Genomic DNA, 19,863 nt, shown 5'->3' on the forward strand with positions numbered 1-19,863 from the left:
ATCTGAATTTCGCAAGTTTACGGCAGCTTAGTAATAAGCAGATGGTGTTTGGATTTCCGATTAACATACCGACTGATGTCATATACACATCTAGATGTGTATAAGAGACAGGTAATAGATTTGGCCATCTGAATTTCGCAAGTTTGCGGCAGCTTAGTAATAAGCAGATGGTGTTTGGACTTCCGACTAACATACCGACCATCGCTATCGCCTCCATACAAAAGACCATACAAAATTATTCAACGATTTCCGAAATATTTTTTAGAGGAAGTAAAATAAATAACAGCGTTATTAAAGTTTCAATAGATCGTTTAAAACCTGCTTTCATCGCCACTACGCAGAGTGTCTAGGAGGGGAGTATTGTGGCAACCTCGAATGATCATTACGGCGTTAATTTAATCTTTAACTCCTAAAGGCAACGCTATCAAATGTTTTTAATCCTTCATTCCTTTTATTATTATATTCTTACTATTTCTTAAGTTATAACGAATAAGAAATAAATTCTTCTGCTATTGGACGTCAAGCATAACGCATCAACTTCACCTTTTCCCACATATATATTATTACTCCGGTCAGCGAACTTAAAACAAAAAAAAAGGAACAAAACGAAATCAAAGAACATGTACACGAAGGATATCCACATCCAAACATTGAAAATTAACTAACATACATATTTATGTATGCGCATTTATACATATATGCATACTTATAGTATATATGTATGTGCCTACACCGAGTACTTATCGCAATTTATTTTTTGCGTTCGTTTTGAGCAAACGTATGCAGTTGCAATTAACAAAATATTTGCGTACATACTCATATATTTAATATTGGCATATTTACAAATATATAAAAAGTTTTATACTTATTTTCCGTGCATTTTGTTATATTGCATATACGTATTACATATGTACATACGTACACATGTATGTATATAAGAATTGTGCGATGCTACAAGGGAAACGACATACAAACATAAAGAATAACTATATGCATATAATTATATACATATATGTTTGCGTTATTATTATTTTCTTTCTTCTTGCGTTCTTATCTTGAAAGATACATGTACTAAGAAATAATATACAAATTAATCGCGAGTATATCGTAGATACCTTTAACTGATACACGGTAAAAAAAAAGATAATAATAATAATATTTCTATACAAATATTTTTTGATTTTGACAATTTATGCGGTGAATACGTGTTCGCAAATTTATATTATATCGTGCAATTAATTAATAATAAAAGTTTCAATTCTATTCTTCTTTTCATTTATATTTACACATTTGCTCATATTACCAATTTTTTAATTGTATTTCAAAGCAAAACATTTTTAAGCTCAAAGCTTACAATTTAATTATCTAAATGCAATCGGAGAAATCAAAAGAGGTTAAACCGAAAACACCTCAATTATTAGAAATACCGAAAATGGCTGATGACGATTAATCGCAAAGCGCACCTGCAGAAGCTACACGCTGAAAGCAGGGTGCCAAACAAAAAAGAACCAAAGATAATTCAGTATCAAGGTTCATAACTGAAAGTGACTCTTTTGTTAGATACTGCACAAGATTTACGGCTTCCCCTATTAATGACAACACAGAATCGGTTCTAAATTTAAAAATTCAAAGCATAGGGGCACGCCTTCTGGCAGCATATTATACAGTACTAGATACTGACGACGCTGAGCTCCCAGAAAGCATGAAGGTTTCGGCGTCAGCTAAATATGAAAACTGCCTCGAACAATATGAAATTATGAAGGCAATGATATTAGACCAAATAAATTTATTAAGGCCATGTAGAGCCTTCTCAGAGAGTAGTTACGACTCAAAAAGAAGACCTAGATACAGATATATTCTTGAGAGTACCAGCTTGTGATACTGAAGTTTTTACGGAAGTTATGATCAATGACTGTCCTTCCTGGACATGTTCACTGCCTTATACATAAACCATCCCAAACTTTCACGACCTCAAAAGCTGGCAGGCAGTATCGTCAAGCGTTTCRCTTTAAATGACGAAAACTGTAATCCGACTTGTGCAGCACTGGTCGAAAAATATGAAAATGACAGACAACCAAATAACAATTTTAATGAATTTACCAAAAATTCAACAAGAAACCAGTCAAGAGTTTCAAAAACTATACTCGACAGTGACTAATTGTTTATCTGTGTTAGAAACACAAAAGACTTCCACAGGATCGTGGGACCCTATCCTAGTAAAAATTTGTGACACTGACTGATGCTGCTTTGCTACGATGGGAGCAACCACTTGGCAAGAAAGAAATCGCCAAAATGGCATCAAATGAAAGAATTTTTAACAACTCGGTACGAAATAGCTGAGCGAGTTGACAAAAAAGTAGTCAAGCCAAAAAATAACCAAAATGAGTCGAATAAAAACCTTTTAAACCCCAAGCCAGCAATAATTAGGCAGGCTAATAGGAGCCAAACATTTGTGACAAATCAAACAAATCATTGGCAATCATTATGTGAAATATGTAAAGGAGGTCACAATATAAGATCTTGCGAGAAATTTAAAAAAAATGTCAGTTTCAGATAGGAACAATCTTGTCCGACAAGATAAACTTTGCATCAACTGTCTGCCCAATTCTCACGGGACAAAAAACTGTGAAAGCAAATTTAATTGTGTGTACTGTCAACGAAGACATCACTCATTACTTCGTATTACAAATTTTCAAAATATGAAGCAAAATCAATTTCATAAAACCACCGAATTAGTTACTACAACCAAAAGTGGTAATCCGAAATCTCAAATCCCGAAGAAAGGGAAGAACAACCATGTTGCTCTAAACCAGCAAAAATTTAAGCTCTTCATTCAGAAAATGAAAGCAAAATTCTTTTACCCACTGCGGTCATTGCTATTGAACATAGAGGAGAATTACTCAAATTAGGAGCATTAATAGATCAAATTTCGGGAATGTGCTGAAGAATTATACAAAATTCCAACAAAATTTGCCCAATGACCATAGTCTCCCCCAACGCGGATATAAGAATAGATGCACAAGCCATCGTTCTACCGCAACTCACAAATTTGCTTCCAAGCTGTGAAGTAAATAAAAAGCAATGGGAAAAATGCTCATATTTTAAATTAGCAGATCCCAACTGCCACACCCCATCACAAATCGATTTGTTACTAGATAGTGGCTTGATACCTCAAATAATGCTTGAAGGTATAGAAAAAATATCCAATAAATTGTTAGCCCAAAATACAATCTTTGGGTGGATATTAAGTGGCCAAGTCACAGAAAAAATTAATTCTTTTACAACTGAAGTTGAAAATATTTCAGATGAAGATTTAAATACGCAGGTTTAAATACGTTTTTAATGTTGATGTAGAGAAAATGTACAGACAAATTCTAGTACATAAAGATGACCAAGATTTCCAGCGTATAGTCTTCCGCAAATCAAGTAATAGTCCAATCAGCGACTACAAACTTAAAACCGTCACCTTTGGCATCAATTGCGTACCTTTTTTGGCGATCAGCACACTGCACGAAGTAGCAAAAAGGTATGAAGCAAATTTTCCCTTAGTTACTTCTGTGTTCCAAACACAAACGTACGTGGATGATATTCTATCAGGTAGCCACAGTCCGTCATTAGCGTGCGAATCACTATCGCACGTGATCAAAACACTAAATTCAGGGGGAAAGAAAATTACGTCAAATCATTCCGAAATAATAAAAAACATAAAAAAGGAAGACTTATTAGATACAGATTTCCTTAAATTTGAAACGGCCAGTACTACAAAAACCCTAGGCATTCACTGGAATGCGATAACAGATCAGTTCTCATATACAATTGAGTCCTCCATAACCAAACGCCAAATACTTTCCTCGGTGGCAAAACTTTTCGACCCCGCAGAATGGCTTTCGCCAATAATGAGTCAAGCAAAGATCCTCATTCAAGAATTGTGGCAAGATGGCACTGAATGGGATGAACAGGTAAAACCTGTACGTTTAACAAAATATGTTCAATTTTCTTACAACTTGCATACTACATCAGAAACCACCCTATTGCTAGAAGACCTATGTATCTAATCGAATATCCCAAATTTTAGACTTAGTTGGCCCAGCAAAATGGCAACATGTTGCAAGTGCAGATAACCCAGCGGATCTTGAGACAAGAGGTTGCAAGCCACTGCACCTCACCAGCACTACACTCTGGTGGAATGGTCCAACATGGCTAACAGAATCACATGAATTCTGGCGTAATATAATACCGCCGGAAAGTCGGAAAATTGAAAATTTTCATATCACTCCAGAAGAGGATGATATTCTCCACCGATTGTCGTCATTTCCTAGAGCACTAAGAGTAGTCGCTAACATGCAAAAATACACCCAAAGACTTAAACAAAAAATGAAAGGGATACGAAATGATCCTTGCCCACACCCAAACTCGCTATTTCAGTCGACAGAATGCAAAATTGCTGGAAAGACGGTCACTCGAAAAGGGAAGCTCTCTTCTGGTCTTAAATCCATTCTTGGACACTAGGGGATTAATAAGTTCAAATGGAAGATTAGCAAATCCCAGCCTCCGTTACAACGAAAGGCATCCCATTATTACACCTGAAAAATCCCGTTTTACCCATTTATTCTTAATATATCTTCACCAGCTTACACTACATGCTGAGCATCGCTTGATGCAACAAATGGTGTGACAAGAATTTTATAAACAATGTACTTTGTACAAACATAAAATACGTACGCAAATCATGGTAGCTTTACTACCTGAACGCTGCAATTATGCTCTACCCTTTACAATTACTGGGGTTGATTTTGCTGGACCTTTCGAGTTAAAGGCCTCGATGTTCTTCATTTAGAAAAGGGGTTTTTTTTTGGCAGTCTTTGTACGTTTTACGACAAAGGCAGTACACCTCGAGCTTTGTTCAGATCTGACAACTGCGGCTTTCCTCGCAGCATTTGCACGCTTTCTCGGACGACGCGGATTTCCCTCAAAGATTATGAGCGACMATGGGAAAAACTTTATCGGAGCTCAAAGAGTTACCGAGAAAGAGTTTATAAACTTCATGAAACTTCTTTTATCTCCCCTGAAATTGTTAAAAAATATKCACCCCAAGGGATCCATTGGCAGTTTATACCTCCATGTTCTCCACACATGGGCGGCCTTTGAGAATCAGCAGTAAAAAGCTTTAAGTCCCATTTAAAGAAAACGGCAGGTAATCATAAATTCAAGTATGAGGAGTTTACTACACTACTCACTCGTATCGAAGCCATATTAAATTCAAGACCTATATCACCACTCCCTCCGATTTCACAGCTSTTACACCTAGATACTTCCTCAGAAGAGCTGCTCTTCTCGCAATACCTGAGACTCACTCACCTTAATAAATCGATGGGAAAGAATCAAGATTCTCCATCATGAATTCAGCCACAGATGGAAGGAGGACTAWCTYAAAGATCTCCATAAGAGATATCGATGGAAAMCRATCCAGAAGGAACCCAGTACAGGCGAATGCGTCATCATACAGGACGAATGCCTTCCCCCAACCGAATGGCGACTAGGTCGCATTGAAAATGTACATCGGGGAAGAGTTGGTCATATACGAGTAGTGGATGTACGAACACAAACTGGCCTACTAACTCGACCACTATTGAACTTGTTTTTTCTTCCAAATACCGAAGAACCGATAACCGAAAACAAGCGAACGCAAACGCATACATAAAACCAAGCAATAATTAATTAAAAATACACCATTTTACAATCCGTACGTACAAACCAAAACCGAATGAACGCGATTAATGATCAACAATTGAATCCATATATATATAAAATAATACATATAAATAAAAGTATAATATAAAGACATAAATGTACATATATACATATGTAAAAAGAGTAGCATACTTCATACTACTATTCCACTAGAGATGGAATCTAGCGCCAACAGATCGCTAGAGCCCACGGCCATTGCATGGAATGCTTGGCAGACACGCACGCTACGTTGGAGTGCATGTCAGACGTATCGTGTCAGTACTGCCACCGACCGCATCACACATTATTTCACCGCTTTCCTTGACGCGCTGATCAGTCAACTCACGCCAGTCACCGGCGTGGCCAACAGCGGTACAATCAGCATGGAAATCAGGTTCAACGCTGAAGAACCCATCGCTCTAAGTGGTCCCGAGGTGCACGCTCGCAGACACCACCACTTCATAATCGTCGCAACCAGCGAAAGGCGACGGGTTTCGGTGCTGTAGGGGGGCCGTGATGTTTATGCGACTTCATGGCATCTCGCCCCTCCTCATAACATTCATCACACAGCTCACATTCATCACAATACACAACATTCAGCACACAATACAACATTCATCGCACAACCTACATTATCATACCACGCAATACACCCACGCCATCATCGTTTTCACCACCCAACCGATCAAAAAGGATTGGTTAGATCGGCACATTATCAATCAGTAGTAGGATGTGTGCGCTGCGCATATGTATGTACATAAATATGTGCATATGACATGGCCCCACAAATAATAGCACAAACAGCCAAAAACGTAGACCCGTGGCCGTGTCAGCTGATACGACCGATCTTATGGGCGCGCAATGTAAGAGAAGAACGAAAAACGCTACTCCCTTCTCTCTTTGCCGTAGGATGCCGTAGGAATCCACGGCATTTGTATTTTTACTGTAGAAACGTGTCAGCTGATTGCTCTCTCACATCTCGATAGACTGTAATAGTAATTATAAAAGTTGTCTTCAATGTGCTTGAAATTTTCTTAAAATAACTCAAAATCAGAGTAGAATGCTATTATTTATTAATATATGAAATATTTTTAATAGTTTGTTTTCAGTTTTGACATTTTATATTAAGAAAAGTTGTAATTGAAAACGTAGATGTGTATAAAAGTATATATGCGTATTGAGCAATGGCCACATTATACAAATGAAAACAAACAAAGATGGCTGATTTCTGCGTGTTTACCACGGGCTCAGCTTTTGACACATTTTGCTCGCTAAGGAAGGAAGATAATAGTGTTTTTGGCTGTTTCTGCTTAATGTATACACAAACCTACCGAAGTACGTATGTATATCTCTGCGTACACATGTAAATATAACACCCAAAAAAACTACAAAAATTGTTCTACAAAAACAACAATTGCCTCAAAATGCATATGCAGCGTCAAAAGTCAATATGGCAGCCAAATATTCAATGCCCAAATTTGTAGAAACACACACAACAACAACATTTTCATTCATGACTAAAGGCGTCTTTTCGCGACGATGGCAAAAGTTAAAAATTATAAATTGAGCAACTTTATGATGTTTCCTCACAGAAAGAAGTGAGAAAAGTGGCAACATAGCTGTTGTTGATTTATAATATTTGTCAATTTTAATATCAATATCATCGGCATACGCCAGCAACTGTACACTCTTATAGAAGATGGTACCTTCTCTATTTAGTTCTGCAGCTCGAACTATTTCTCCAGAAGCAGGTTGAAGAAGTCGCACCATAGGGAATCGCCTTGTCTGACGATCATTAGGTATCGATTCTGACGGAGCTTTTGGTGTTACTCAACGTCAGCTTACGTAAAGCTCATTTTCTTGCTGTCGAAATCAGCTTTGAAATCGACGAAGAGGTGGTGTGTGTCGATTCTCTTTTCACGGGTCTTTTCCAGGATTTGGCGCATGGCGAATACCTGCTCGGGTGTTGATTTGCCAGGTCTATAGCCACACTGATATGTTTCAATCAGTTTGTTGACGGTGGTCCTTAATCTTTCGCACAATACGCTCGACAGAACCTTATATGCGATGTTGAGGAGGCTAATACCATGGTAGGTGGCGCAGATTGTGGGGATTTTTTTTTGGAATGGGCATAGCACACTTAAGTGTGTTCCCTCCAAAATTTAAGTATGCTCTGGGCATCGGTGACTAGATCACCTTTGGGGGTTCTGCAAGAGTATGCTCCGGTCTTGAAACCTTCTGTAAGCCGCCGCATTTTTTCGTAGAATTTTCGAGCATTACCCCTGTCTACCAGCTTATCAAGCTCTTCGTACTCACGCATTTCGGTCTCTTTCTTTTTCTGTTTGCAAATGCGTCTAGCTTCTCTCTTCAACTCTCGGTRTCTATCCCATCCCGCACGTGTTGTGGTCGATCGTAACGTTGCGAGGTAGGAAGCCTATTTTCTCTCCGCTGCGACACGGCCCTCCTTGTCATGCCAGCTGTTCTTTTGTACTTTCCGAAAACCAATGGTTTCGGTTGCAGCTGAACGTAAGGAATTTGAAATGCCGTCATAAAGTTCCCTTATAGTCGAGTAACCACCATTTTTTATTACTGCAGCACATCTGCGGGAATCTTGCTGAAACAACCACTTTAAAATCATATTCCACTTTCTTCATTATATCCACATACAGGTACTGATCCATGGTTACTTTTATTAGATGGATTGGTCCCACGCCGTTGTTTGAGAAACTTCCCCAAACCATTACTTTTGCACCACTATGTTTGACAGTCTTAAGGGTGTAGTGTGGAAATTGTAGCTCCTGAAGGGTATCGTAGGATCCGATGGTATTATTGGCAGGACCACTTCACCTTTAAAGTTTCCAGATAATATGGTTGCTTTAAGAATATATCCAGTGATCTTTTTGATAGCCAAACTCCCACCTTTGCATAATGGAGGTGAATTCAAATTATGGAGGAGAAAAATAGGTGAATCATTCTTTAATCGAAGATTATGTGGTGGCTTTCCGGGTATATCTAGCGAGTTTCAAAATTTAATTGGAAAACTTACACTTTCATTTTCATTAAGAACAGTATCGAGTGATTTAAAGTACATCAGATCGCCTGATAACAACTGTTGTATTTGGAAGTTAATTTCGTCAACATCAACATTTTTAGCTGCCAAAATATCCCGCTCACTGAACCAGTGATGATGCAAGTAATTACTCTGTATAGTCGGAAAAATACTCTGAATCAATTCATTTTTTTCCTCAAGAATAGTGCGTAAATTATTTGGCAATTTAATGCTCTTTCAATACGATTGCGTTGTGCCACTCTGCTTTGAGTCAGAGGTCTTTGTCTATTATTTGAAAGCCATACTTATCCGTTGTTGATGTCTTTGTCTATTATTTGACAGTCACACTTATCCCTTAGCTGCAAAATATTCTAACAAATGACTTTAACTTTTGGCTGGACTGAGTAAGTATCTAATAGATGGCGCTATTTGAATATGCACCTGCGTTTATGAATGAACTCGTTTTTGTTGTAAAATTTACTACATTTGGGCTTCGCCAATTTGTCTGCCATATTGGGTTGCCATGCTTATACTATTTAAGACGATTGTTGTTTTGTAGAACAATGTTTCAATTTTTTGTTGGTGGCATACTCACATGTGTATGCGTATGCCATGCTTCACATGTGTATGGGTTGCCATGCTTATACTATTTAAGACGATTGTTGTTTTGTAGAACAATGTTTCAATTTTTTGTTGGTGGCATATTCACATGTGTATGCGTATGTATATTTGTATGCTTGTGCATTTTTTGTTCGGAAGTGTATACAAATATATGTATGTACATATAAGTATATATGAATGTATGAACATTTAGATTAATGCGCGAGTTAACGACATAGCTTCGCTCCGGGTTACACACACACACTCACATACATCTTATCTTTTAATATACATCCCGAACGAACTATGTAAACCGATGATTGACATGCACTATCAGTCGAACAATAGAAATGCACTATTATTACAATACCAACCACATATGCATTATCTAGAAATGCATTCTCAACATATAAACGACAAACATCTGGCAATGGAATAATAAACTGCGATAACCACCTCCGCATCTCTTCTACTTGTATTACAAACAAGTGATAGCAAGATAACGGATATTGAATTACAACAAAGAAGTTTCAAGCAGATAACAGCAGCCGCATTTCACTAGTATAAATAGCTGTAAGATCTTATATTAAAGTTAGTTATTAAGAATATCAATAAAGACACGCATTTCGGCGTAGAAATAAAATTGTTTTCTTAAACTCATATCGTGGAAACGATATTAACTGGGGGCTCAACCGGTCTTAAAGCCATTTTTTCCTACGGTAACGGATAAAATAAAATTTAAAGCAAATTCCACGGGAAGTAGGACTTCCACAGACAAGGTTCTGAAAAAGCGGACAGACGGCAGATCCTGAAACACTGGATAGCGGCAACTACAAAAAATAACATAAAAACAACGTTCTGAAAAAGCGGATCTCAAAAGTTCCTGAAAAATTGGAAGCAGCACTGACAAATTTTAAATGAAAGATCATCAACCTGGACTCTCATAAAAAGAGACAGAAGCTTTTTAATTTGAATCGTCCTTTACTCAACGCCAACCCAAAGATGTCTGCGCAGGAAATAGAAAGGGTGGCTACCCTAGAAGATGGTCTGCAATCTTATATAAGGACTATCGAACAGCTCGATGATTGCAAGCCAAATATCGCCTACGAAGCGCAGATCAACCTAGATGTCTTCAAGTCGTTATCAGCCTTCATGGGTAACAGAAATTAGTACAGATCCTGGAGGAAACGTGCGTGGACGCACATGGATAACATAAAAGAATATGCCACAACCCCAACATATTACACTGCACTCTCGATACTACATTCAAAAATTCAAGGAGAGGCAGCCGACATATTAATTAACCACAATACAAAGTTCAATTTTTACTCGATAATAAATCGATTGGACTACACTTATGCAGACCAGAGGCCTTTATACGTGTTACTGGATGAGATGAAAAAAATAATACAAGGAAAATTTACGCTGGAAGAATTTCATTGTGAAGTCAGCAAGGCRTTGAATCTTGCCCTAAGTAAAATCGAGATGGACAGCTCCAATGAATCTTCAAAAATGCAACAATACGCGACTCAAGAAGCAATCAGAACATTCATACTTGGCTTGAATAGCAAGTATACCAGCGGCACCCTCTACAGCCACAATCCAAAGGACTTAGAAACCGCCTACGCTATCGCTTGCACTATAAGCCATGACAACGTGAATTGCCAATTTGATGCTATGCGGTACAACAACCAGAGACAGTACAACAACCAGAGACAATACAACAACATGCAGCATCAACCAAGCAGAAGTTACCACAATGACCAGCGAAGATACAAGCCGAACGTGCAAGTGCAATATACCCAAAGTGCACCACCGCAGCAGTGCCAACCAATGGACGTAGATTCCTCACGCCAATACAGAAGACCCACCAACTTCAACGCCGCACCTATACAAAACAACTATGACCGCTAAATGCAAGGATTATGTCCAAACAACCCATTTCGAGGAGACCCACAGAAGAGGCACCAAAATCCTTCATCACGCAACTACGTCGCACCACAGAAGTTACAACGTGTAAACCAAACATATGAAGAAGAACTAGACTCTCTTGCCCCACACCAAAACGGCGATGATTACAAGACAGGCTCTGTTTTTTTAGGCTACTCGGCTTGCACTCCTGCTCTCTGAGAGCACTCGTCAACAACTCGGAATAAGGGAACTGTGGGACGGCATTTCAAATTCCTTACGTACAGCTGTAACCGGAACCATTGGCTTTCGGAAAGTGCAAAAGAACAGCTAGTACGAGGAGGAGTGCGGTGTCGCAGCGGCAAGAAAACAGGCTGCCTACCTTGCAAATTTACGATCGACCACAACCCGTGCGGGATGGGATAGATACCGAGAGTTGAAGAGGGAAGCGAGACGCATTTGCAATCAGAAAAAGAAAGAGGCCGAAATGCGTGAGTACATAGAGCTTTATAAGATGGCCGACAGGGATAATGCTCAAAAATTCTACAAAAAATGCGGCGGCTTACAGAAGGTTTCAAGACCGGAGCATACTCTTGTAGAACCCCCAAAGGTGATCTAGTCACCGATGCCCAGAGCATACTTAAATTTTGGAGGGAACAGACTTAAGTGTGCTATGCCCAATCCACAAAAAAAGTGCCCACAATCTCCGCCACCTACCGTGGTATTAGCCTCCTCAACATCGCATATAAGGTTCTGTCGAGCGTATTGTGTGAAAGATTAAAGCCCACCGTCAACAAACTGATTGGACCTTACCAGTGTGGCTTTAGACCTGGAAAATCAACAACCGACCAGATATTCACCAAGCGCCAAATCTTGGAAAAGACCCGTGAAAAGAGAATCGACACACACCACCTCTTCGTCGATTTCAAAGCTGCCTTTGACAGCACGAGAAGGAGCTGCCTTCATGCCACGATGTCTGAATTTGGTATCCCCGCAAAACTAATACGGCTGTGTAAACTGACGTTGAGCAGAACCAAAAGCTCCGTCAGGATCAGGAAGGACCTCTCCGAGCCGTTCGATAGAAAAGGAGGTTTCAGACAAGGCGACTCCCTATCGTGCGATTTCTTCAACCTGCTTCTGGAGAAAATAGTTCGAGCTGCAGAACTAAATAGAGAAGGTACCATCTTCTATAAGAGTGTACAGCTGCTGGCGTNTTCAACCTGCTTCTGGAGAAAATAGTTCGAGCTGCAGAACTAAATAGAGAAGGTACCATCTTCTATAAGAGTGTACAGCTGCTGGCGTATGCCTCGTATTGATATCATCGGCCTCAACACCCGCGCCGTTAGTTCTGCTTTTTCCAAACTGGACAAGGAAGCTAAGCAAATGGGTATGGCAGTGAACGAGGGCAAGACGAAGTATCTCCTGTCATCAAACAAACAGTCGTCGCACTCGCGACTTGCCTCTGACTTCACTGTTCACAGTCATAACTTTGAAATCGTAGATAATGTCTATTTTGGAACCAGCGTAACCACCACCAACAATGTCAGCCTGGAAATCCAACGCAGGATAACTCCTGTGAAGAGGTGCTACTTCGGACAGAGTAGGCAATTGAGAAGCAAAGTCCTCTCTCGACGAACAAAAACCAAACTCCATACATCACTCATAATTCCCGTCCTGATTTACGGTGCAGAAGCTTGGACGATGGCAACAACTCATGAGTCGATGTTGCGAGTTTTCGAGAGAAAAGTTCTGCGAAAGATTTGCGCGTTGGCCACGGCGAATATCGCAGTCGATGGAACGATTAGTTGTACGAGATATATGACGACACAGTTCAGCGAATTAAAAGACAGCGGCTCCGCTGGCTAGGTCATGTCGTCCGAATGGACGAAAACACTCCAGCACTGAAAGTATTCAGCGTCCAATACTCCCGCCGGGGGAAGCAGAGGAAGAGGAAGACCTCCACTGCGTTGGAAGGACCAGGTGGAGAAGGACCTGGGCCCTATTGCACCATTCACTTAGCACTTTTCACTTTGCAAATTTTTGAAAAGAGTTTTTTTTTTTGAAAAGTAAAGTTGATGAGTGTTGCACTTTAAACTTATCAATAAGCTTTTCAACTTGTCGAAACTGACGAGCACTTTGGATAAGTTGATTTGATAAGCGTTGCACCAACAATTTCTTTTGCTTTGCAAATAGAAAAAACTTTTCTAATAATGTGCTAAGCGCTCTCAATGAGAAGTGGAGCAAAGCAATGTACGTTTCGATAATATTGCTCAGTTTCTCTTTATTATTTAGAGTGCTATGTCGCGTGCACAAAACAAAGCCAATAAATTGGCCGTTTTACAAGTTATAAAGGGGAAAAAAGTAAGTTTATTTTGATTATTATATTTCGAATGTATACATGAATATGCAATAAATATATTTATCTACATATAAGGATTCTTTATTTGGATCTTTTCAAAATAATGCAACTTGCAAAACGCAAAAGCAAGATGGTTGGACTGAAGTTCTAAAGACGGCACAATCCCTCGGACTAGCTGCTGCTAATCTAGATCTTATGCAAGAGATAATTTATTTGGCCTTTGGAAGAACCGAACTTTGGTAATTTTGTTAAAATTTGTTATTTTCAAAGAATTTTCGGTCGATTCTAGGAATAGCAATTAAATAAAAGCAAGTGAGCTTGCAAGTGAGTGAAATTTATTTAAATGCACAAACGGTCTAATTCCAGCTAAGGCAACAAAATTGCAAGAGTATTTTTGTAGTTTTGTTGTTTACACCGTTATTCGCTGCGACAATTAAATTATTTTTATTCGTTGGATTTTTTGCTGCAGCTAACAGTTATTTTCAACAAGATTCAATTCTTACTTCGTGTACATGCACAGCAGGATCTTGTTTTTTTTTTAATAATTAGCAAGTTATAATTTAATAAATAATAAAAATTTGCTTCATTTTAGGCGTAAAAGGACAATGCCAAGAGGACAGGCACTGCGGGTGGTAAAAACGTATTGCTGGATGAAGTCGACAACTACATACTTGACATTTTGGGCAATGAGTCGACAGTTGTTCAGGATCTCGGCCAGTCCGAAAGTGATGGAGTGTCCTCCAATTTGGACAATACATTGGAACAAATCCAACCAGAAAGGACGAGACCAACCAACAGGAAAAGAACATATAATTTACAAGATAGACATGAGGAGTTGAAGCTTGAACTCTTAGAAACCGAAATTTACAAAATAAGCTAAAAATTTTGTCATTAGAACAAAAATTAGGTTTGAAACGATCAAAATTCACAGCGGATTTGGAGAAGGAGTCAATGAATGAAAATGATAAAACTCTCTCATTAAGTCCGCTGCTGTTGTATTAATAATAATTTTTAGTATATACATATGTATATTATTGAGTTATTTGATTTAATTTTCTTCTTTTTATTTTTTTTTTTTCTGAAAACCTTATATTAAGAAGAATTTAAGTTTAAAATATATATATATGTAAATCCAAATCCAAATAAAATAACAAATGTGTACAAATTAAAGTTTCGTAACCTGTAAACTCGTGGGTAAGGCATTAATTTTTTTTTAATAAGGTTTCTTATAAAAGAAGAAATTTTTAATTAAACCAACTTAGCAGACTTTGGAGCCTTTCAGAATTGTTTAGTGACTCCGTGTTCTGAAAGGACTGCTCATTTACATTTTCATTTGCTCCATTCATAATTCCTTCGTCATAATCCACAACATTTTGTGCATCCATTCGACAAATGTTGTGGAAAATGCAGCACATTATTATTATTTTCGCTGCTTTTTCTAGCTGCAACCGTAAATGGTTCAAGCAAGGAAACTTTTCTTTAAGGATACCTGTAAAATTAACTTGGCTACAAAAATCTTAAAAAACAAATGTATGTCTAAAAGTCATACCGAAACAATTTTCAATAATCCTCCTTGTTTTTTATGCGCTCTGTTAAAAAGCTGCTCTTGTGGCGGCGTCGGATTGTTTCGCAAAGGAGGAATTAGCCAATTCAGTAACGGATAAGCACTATCTCCTAAAATTACGGCATTAGGGAATGGACGGAATCCAATTCAAATCTGCCGAACAAATTAGAATTACGTAGGACCCTGGCCAATTACAATTTATGGCATAAATCTGAAAACTAGGTCCACAAACCATCATTGCATTAATCGCATGATTTCCGTGCCTATTCACAAATTGTTCCTCGTAAACGTTAGGCGCGTCTATATCAATCATCGTTCCGTCAATGCACCCTGCGACTTGAGGAAATCCCCCAATATTAAAAAACTGTGTGGCGATATTTTGATTTTTTTCAAATTCTGGCCAACGAATAGTTACGTCCATGAACCGTTTATAACGATATTTGCCACTCCATAGATTACTCTGCACACCTTTGAGTTGTGAACCCCATGCATTTTCGCAATTCCATGATATTGGCCACCATTACCTAACCAGTGCAGAGTGGTTAATAACTGTTGCAGGGGGTTTAAGCACATATTACGCTTACTAGTGTATTGCAGATGCGCTCCTATTTTTAGCAAAATTTTTTCAATTTGGCTACGAGTTAGCCGAAAATTTTCTACCGCACTAATATCCTCATTGTAATGGATCCTTTCGTTGCTAAGACGGGAATTGTGCGAATGTTCGTCTTCCAAAATATTAAAAAGTTCGAATCGAAGCATTTTGTTAGTTTTTTTTTTTTGACTCTTATTAATATTTCACGAAGCTCGAGCACATACTAAGGCCCTGATTAATGCGTTCAGAATAAACTTATTATCATGATAGGTGAAATTATTTTTAGCAAAACAATGCAAAACTTAGCAAATTGAGACAAGAGAAAGGATAAGTAAAAGTTGTTGGTACAACGAAGTGCTTACAAAATTTGCTAATTTGTAAAACTTATTACTTTTCTGCTAAGCACTTTTGACTTTGCATTTAAACTTTTGGCGCAACGCTTATCAATAGCATTGAGAGACATTTTACTTAGCAATACTCAATTGAGTGACTCTCACTTATCAAGTTGGTGCAACAAAAAACTTTGCGTAGTTTTGAGAATTTGCTAAAATGCTAATGACAAGTGGTTATTGCAATAGGGCCCTGGCTAAGCTTGGAATATCCAATTGGCGCCACGTAGCGAAAAGAAAAAACGACTGGCGCGCTGTTGTTAACTCGCGTATAATCACGCAAGCGGTGTCTACGCCAATTAAGAAGAAGAAGATATGGCCTACTACACTTGAGTATCATCAGCAAGAATTGGGGCCTTCAACTACCCATATTAATATACACTCGCCACAAAAATTATCCGTACACCCCGATATGAAAACAAAAAGTTTAGAAATTTGTGATCAAATAACTAATTATTTATGAAAATTATATACAAAAGTTTTATTTAGTATTCTTACTACACTTTCCATACGTTTTTTTTTAGACACAGACATTAAAAGCAAATTCCCAGAACAAAAACCAAAAAACTCACTTAAATTAAACGGAAAAAGTATCCGTACATCATAACGGGGTATCCCCTTTGTAATTTGGTGACAAATACATTCACTTAAGCGCTTATATTGTAGTGTATAATTGATCTCACTTTCAACAGTTCATTTTAAAGTTATTAGAATTTTTTCTTTGTGCAAAAATTCGTGATGTCCGCTAAAATTAAAGAAATTAGCGCTGGCGATAGAAAAATTATTCTTAAACTCAGAAAAAGAGGGCAAATCATTCAGGGAAAAAGGTATAACATAGAAAGACCTCATTCTTCTGTGCAGTATGTCGTGCAAGCATTCAAAAAAACTGACTCGATTGTGTCACAACCAAGTTCTGGTCGTCCAAGTATATTGTACTGTACGAAAATTGTTGAAGAAAGATGGGTAACACGCACGTGTAGCACGTAGCACGTAGGAAGCCTTTTATTTCCGAAGTGAACAGAAAGAAACGTTTGGATTTGGCCAACAAACATATTTACAAGTATCGAGAGTTTTGGGAACGTGTCTTATTCAGCGACGAAAGCAGGTTTTGTTGGTGTGGCGTAAGAGTGGTACTGCATTTGATAAAGAAAATCGTTTACCCACCGTCAAACATGGCGGAGGAGGCGTGATGGTCTGGGGGTGTATGGCGTCAGGAGGAGCAGGCAAATTCCTTTTTATGGACTCAATAATGGATCAATTCGGCTATTCAAGCATTTTGAAAAGTAATTTGGTGATGCTTTTTGGTTTCAACAGGATAGTAATCCAAAGCACAAGGCACAAAATGTAAAGCTTTGGTTGCTTTATAATATAAAAAATCAATTGCGCTCGCCACCTTAATCCCATTGAGCATTTGTGKGATGGACTGGAGCGTAGAATCCGCCAACACACCATAACCTCCAAAGAAGTGCTAAAAATGGGATCATGGACGAATGGGCCAAAATTACAAATCATGACACATCCAAACTGGTTCATTCAATGCCACAACGACTTGCCGAGGTACTAAACGGTAAGGGCTATCCCACCAGTTACTAGGATATTAATTTCACATTGTACGTATACTTTTTCTGTTTCATTATGTGAGATTTTTTTGTATCTGTTTTGAAAAAATTTGCTTAAAGTGTATGCCTAAAAAAAAACTTATGGAAGGTGTAGTGAAAATACATAATGAGTTATTTGATCACAAATTTCTCAGTTTGTTGTTTTCATATCGAGGTGTACGGATAATTTTTCTGGCGAGAGTATATTCACAAAATAGCAGTATGTTCTGCAATAAGAATAAAAGAATTGGGTGGTTAGAATCAGAAGAACTATGGTCATAGTGATTTCAAAAGATACAGATCAGGTGAGGTTACCCTCTAGATGAGATTAGAGAAGGGCCATAATAGGGCAGGAAGATACCATCTCAGTCAGTTCAAAATGGACTTCAGAGTAGGCACCAGAATATATTCCGATGATCTGGGCATTTCTCTTTCTATCCGTATACCGTACTCGTCTAGCATCTTCAAAGCGGAAGTACTGGATATAGAGAAGGCGTTCGAAGCTCTGTTGAGGAACTAATGGATTGTACATAAGGCAGCAATATACAAGGATAGCCAGCGGCTCTCCTGGCCTTGTCATCGCCCATTACTAATTCCAGTCTAGTCCTTAACATCAGAAAGGCACTGAGCTCACTGGAATACAACCTCCACCTTGACTTGATCTGGGTTGACGGCCACAAGAACATTTTCGGCAACGAAAAAGCAGACGAATTGGCAACGGCGGAAGCTTTTCTAAACGAATCCGAGGCAGAGCTATTACCAAGCCCTTTAGGATCGATTAGGAGAGAACTGAATGTACAATTTAAACAAGTTGCAAATAACAGATAGAAAAATATAACAAAATGCATTTTAACTAAGCAGATATGGCTAACATATGAGAAAAAAAATTAACGACTTATTTAATAGTTCCAGGAAAAGTATACAAATACAGTCTAACTGCTACCCAAACAGAGCCTGGGAAAACATGCGTCCAAAATGGGTATGCCCTACAACAATCGCATCGCAACCCTCAAATTTGTGTTCTAGATTTTTTAATATATGCACATCAATTATAACTTATTTAGGGCACTCACAACGTGTCATAAAGCATCGTAAAATGATAAATTTTTATACTAGTTTAAAAAATTTGTTGTTCTGAACGCTATGTTTTGGATCATTATAACTTATAGTTTCATGAGACTACTAGAGGACCCGTACACGCTACACTGTTGCTGATACATACATAATACTACTACTAAAATCTACATATGTATATAATTTCTATTAGTTGGATTATAACTATTAGGTAATGCGATATAGCATTTTTGTGAAGCAACTTTTGTTAGTTTACAAAAAATGGATCATAAAGCATTTCCTTGTTAATAAAGCATTGCTTTTTGGGGGAAAATACTGTTGAATTTGGGCTCAGGAAATCCACCGTTGAAAAGATATTTGCTAACCTGTAAACAGGCGAAATGAGTACCGAGGACAATGATGCTCTAAAAAGGCGAAAGCTCAGTGCAAAGTGGGTGCCTCGCAAGTTCATCATCCAACAAAAACAACGAATAACTGATGCTGAGAAGAGTTTGAGTGCTCCTTAATCCTAATAAAACCAAATTTTTGCGTCGGTGTGTGACAATAGAAACATAGATCCATCATTTCCCACTGGAGTCCAATCGACAGTCATTCTAATGGACTGCACATGCTGAACCGGTTCTCAGGCGTGGTAAAACGAAAAAGTCGGCTGGAATGGTTATAACATCAATACATACTCAACGACTGATTATAATCTATTTTACTGCGTATTTGGTTGCAGCTCTTTTCTACAATTCCAAATACTTAGTAATTGTATTACTTTTAAAGAAGAATCTGTTTAAACTTGTACGCATATATGTATTCAAATGATTTCTATAAACATGAATTTTGAACAAATGTTTATGCATTGAAATATTTTATTTATTTATTTATAAATGTGAAAAAAAAATAATACAATTATTTTATTTACACGAAAAAAGGAGCACTGGCTGCCAGGACCTTCGGCTCGCTGGTGAATCTAAGGCTAGGTGACTAAAATTAAGTTCTATTGTCGACGCTT

The 19,863-nt window shown here is 38.1% G+C and overlaps 2 protein-coding genes across 2 annotated transcripts in view; one reads left to right on the top strand and one right to left on the bottom strand.

The window, feature by feature from the left end:
• LOC108972215 (rabankyrin-5) overlaps positions 1-19,863 on the bottom strand; it is a 163,555-nt gene that overhangs the window by 30,710 nt on the left and 112,982 nt on the right. The window lies entirely within an intron of this gene.
• LOC108972217 lies at positions 13,129-14,590 on the top strand. Its single transcript, XM_018938741.1, has 3 exons — positions 13,129-13,648; positions 13,722-13,885; positions 14,239-14,590. The coding sequence occupies exons 1-3, from the start codon at positions 13,586-13,588 to the stop codon at positions 14,483-14,485; spliced, it is 474 nt and encodes a 157-aa protein (XP_018794286.1). The 5' UTR covers positions 13,129-13,585; the 3' UTR covers positions 14,486-14,590.

This window comes from Bactrocera latifrons, unplaced genomic scaffold, assembly GCF_001853355.1.
Source record: "Bactrocera latifrons isolate USDA-ARS-PBARC rearing strain unplaced genomic scaffold, ASM185335v1 scaffold_386, whole genome shotgun sequence".
NCBI classification, from domain to species: Eukaryota; Metazoa; Arthropoda; class Insecta; order Diptera; family Tephritidae; genus Bactrocera; species Bactrocera latifrons.

Bases quoted from the DNA above. Each gene is read 5' to 3' on its own strand.
- LOC108972217 (XM_018938741.1), top strand. From the start codon at position 13,586: ATGTCGCGTGCACAAAACAAAGCCAATAAATTGGCCGTTTTACAAGTT. The intron at 13,649-13,721 runs GTAAGTTTATTT...TCTACATATAAG, and splicing joins AAGTTATAAAGGGGAAAAAA to GATTCTTTATTTGGATCTTT. The intron at 13,886-14,238 runs GTAATTTTGTTA...GCTTCATTTTAG, and splicing joins TTTGGAAGAACCGAACTTTG to GCGTAAAAGGACAATGCCAA.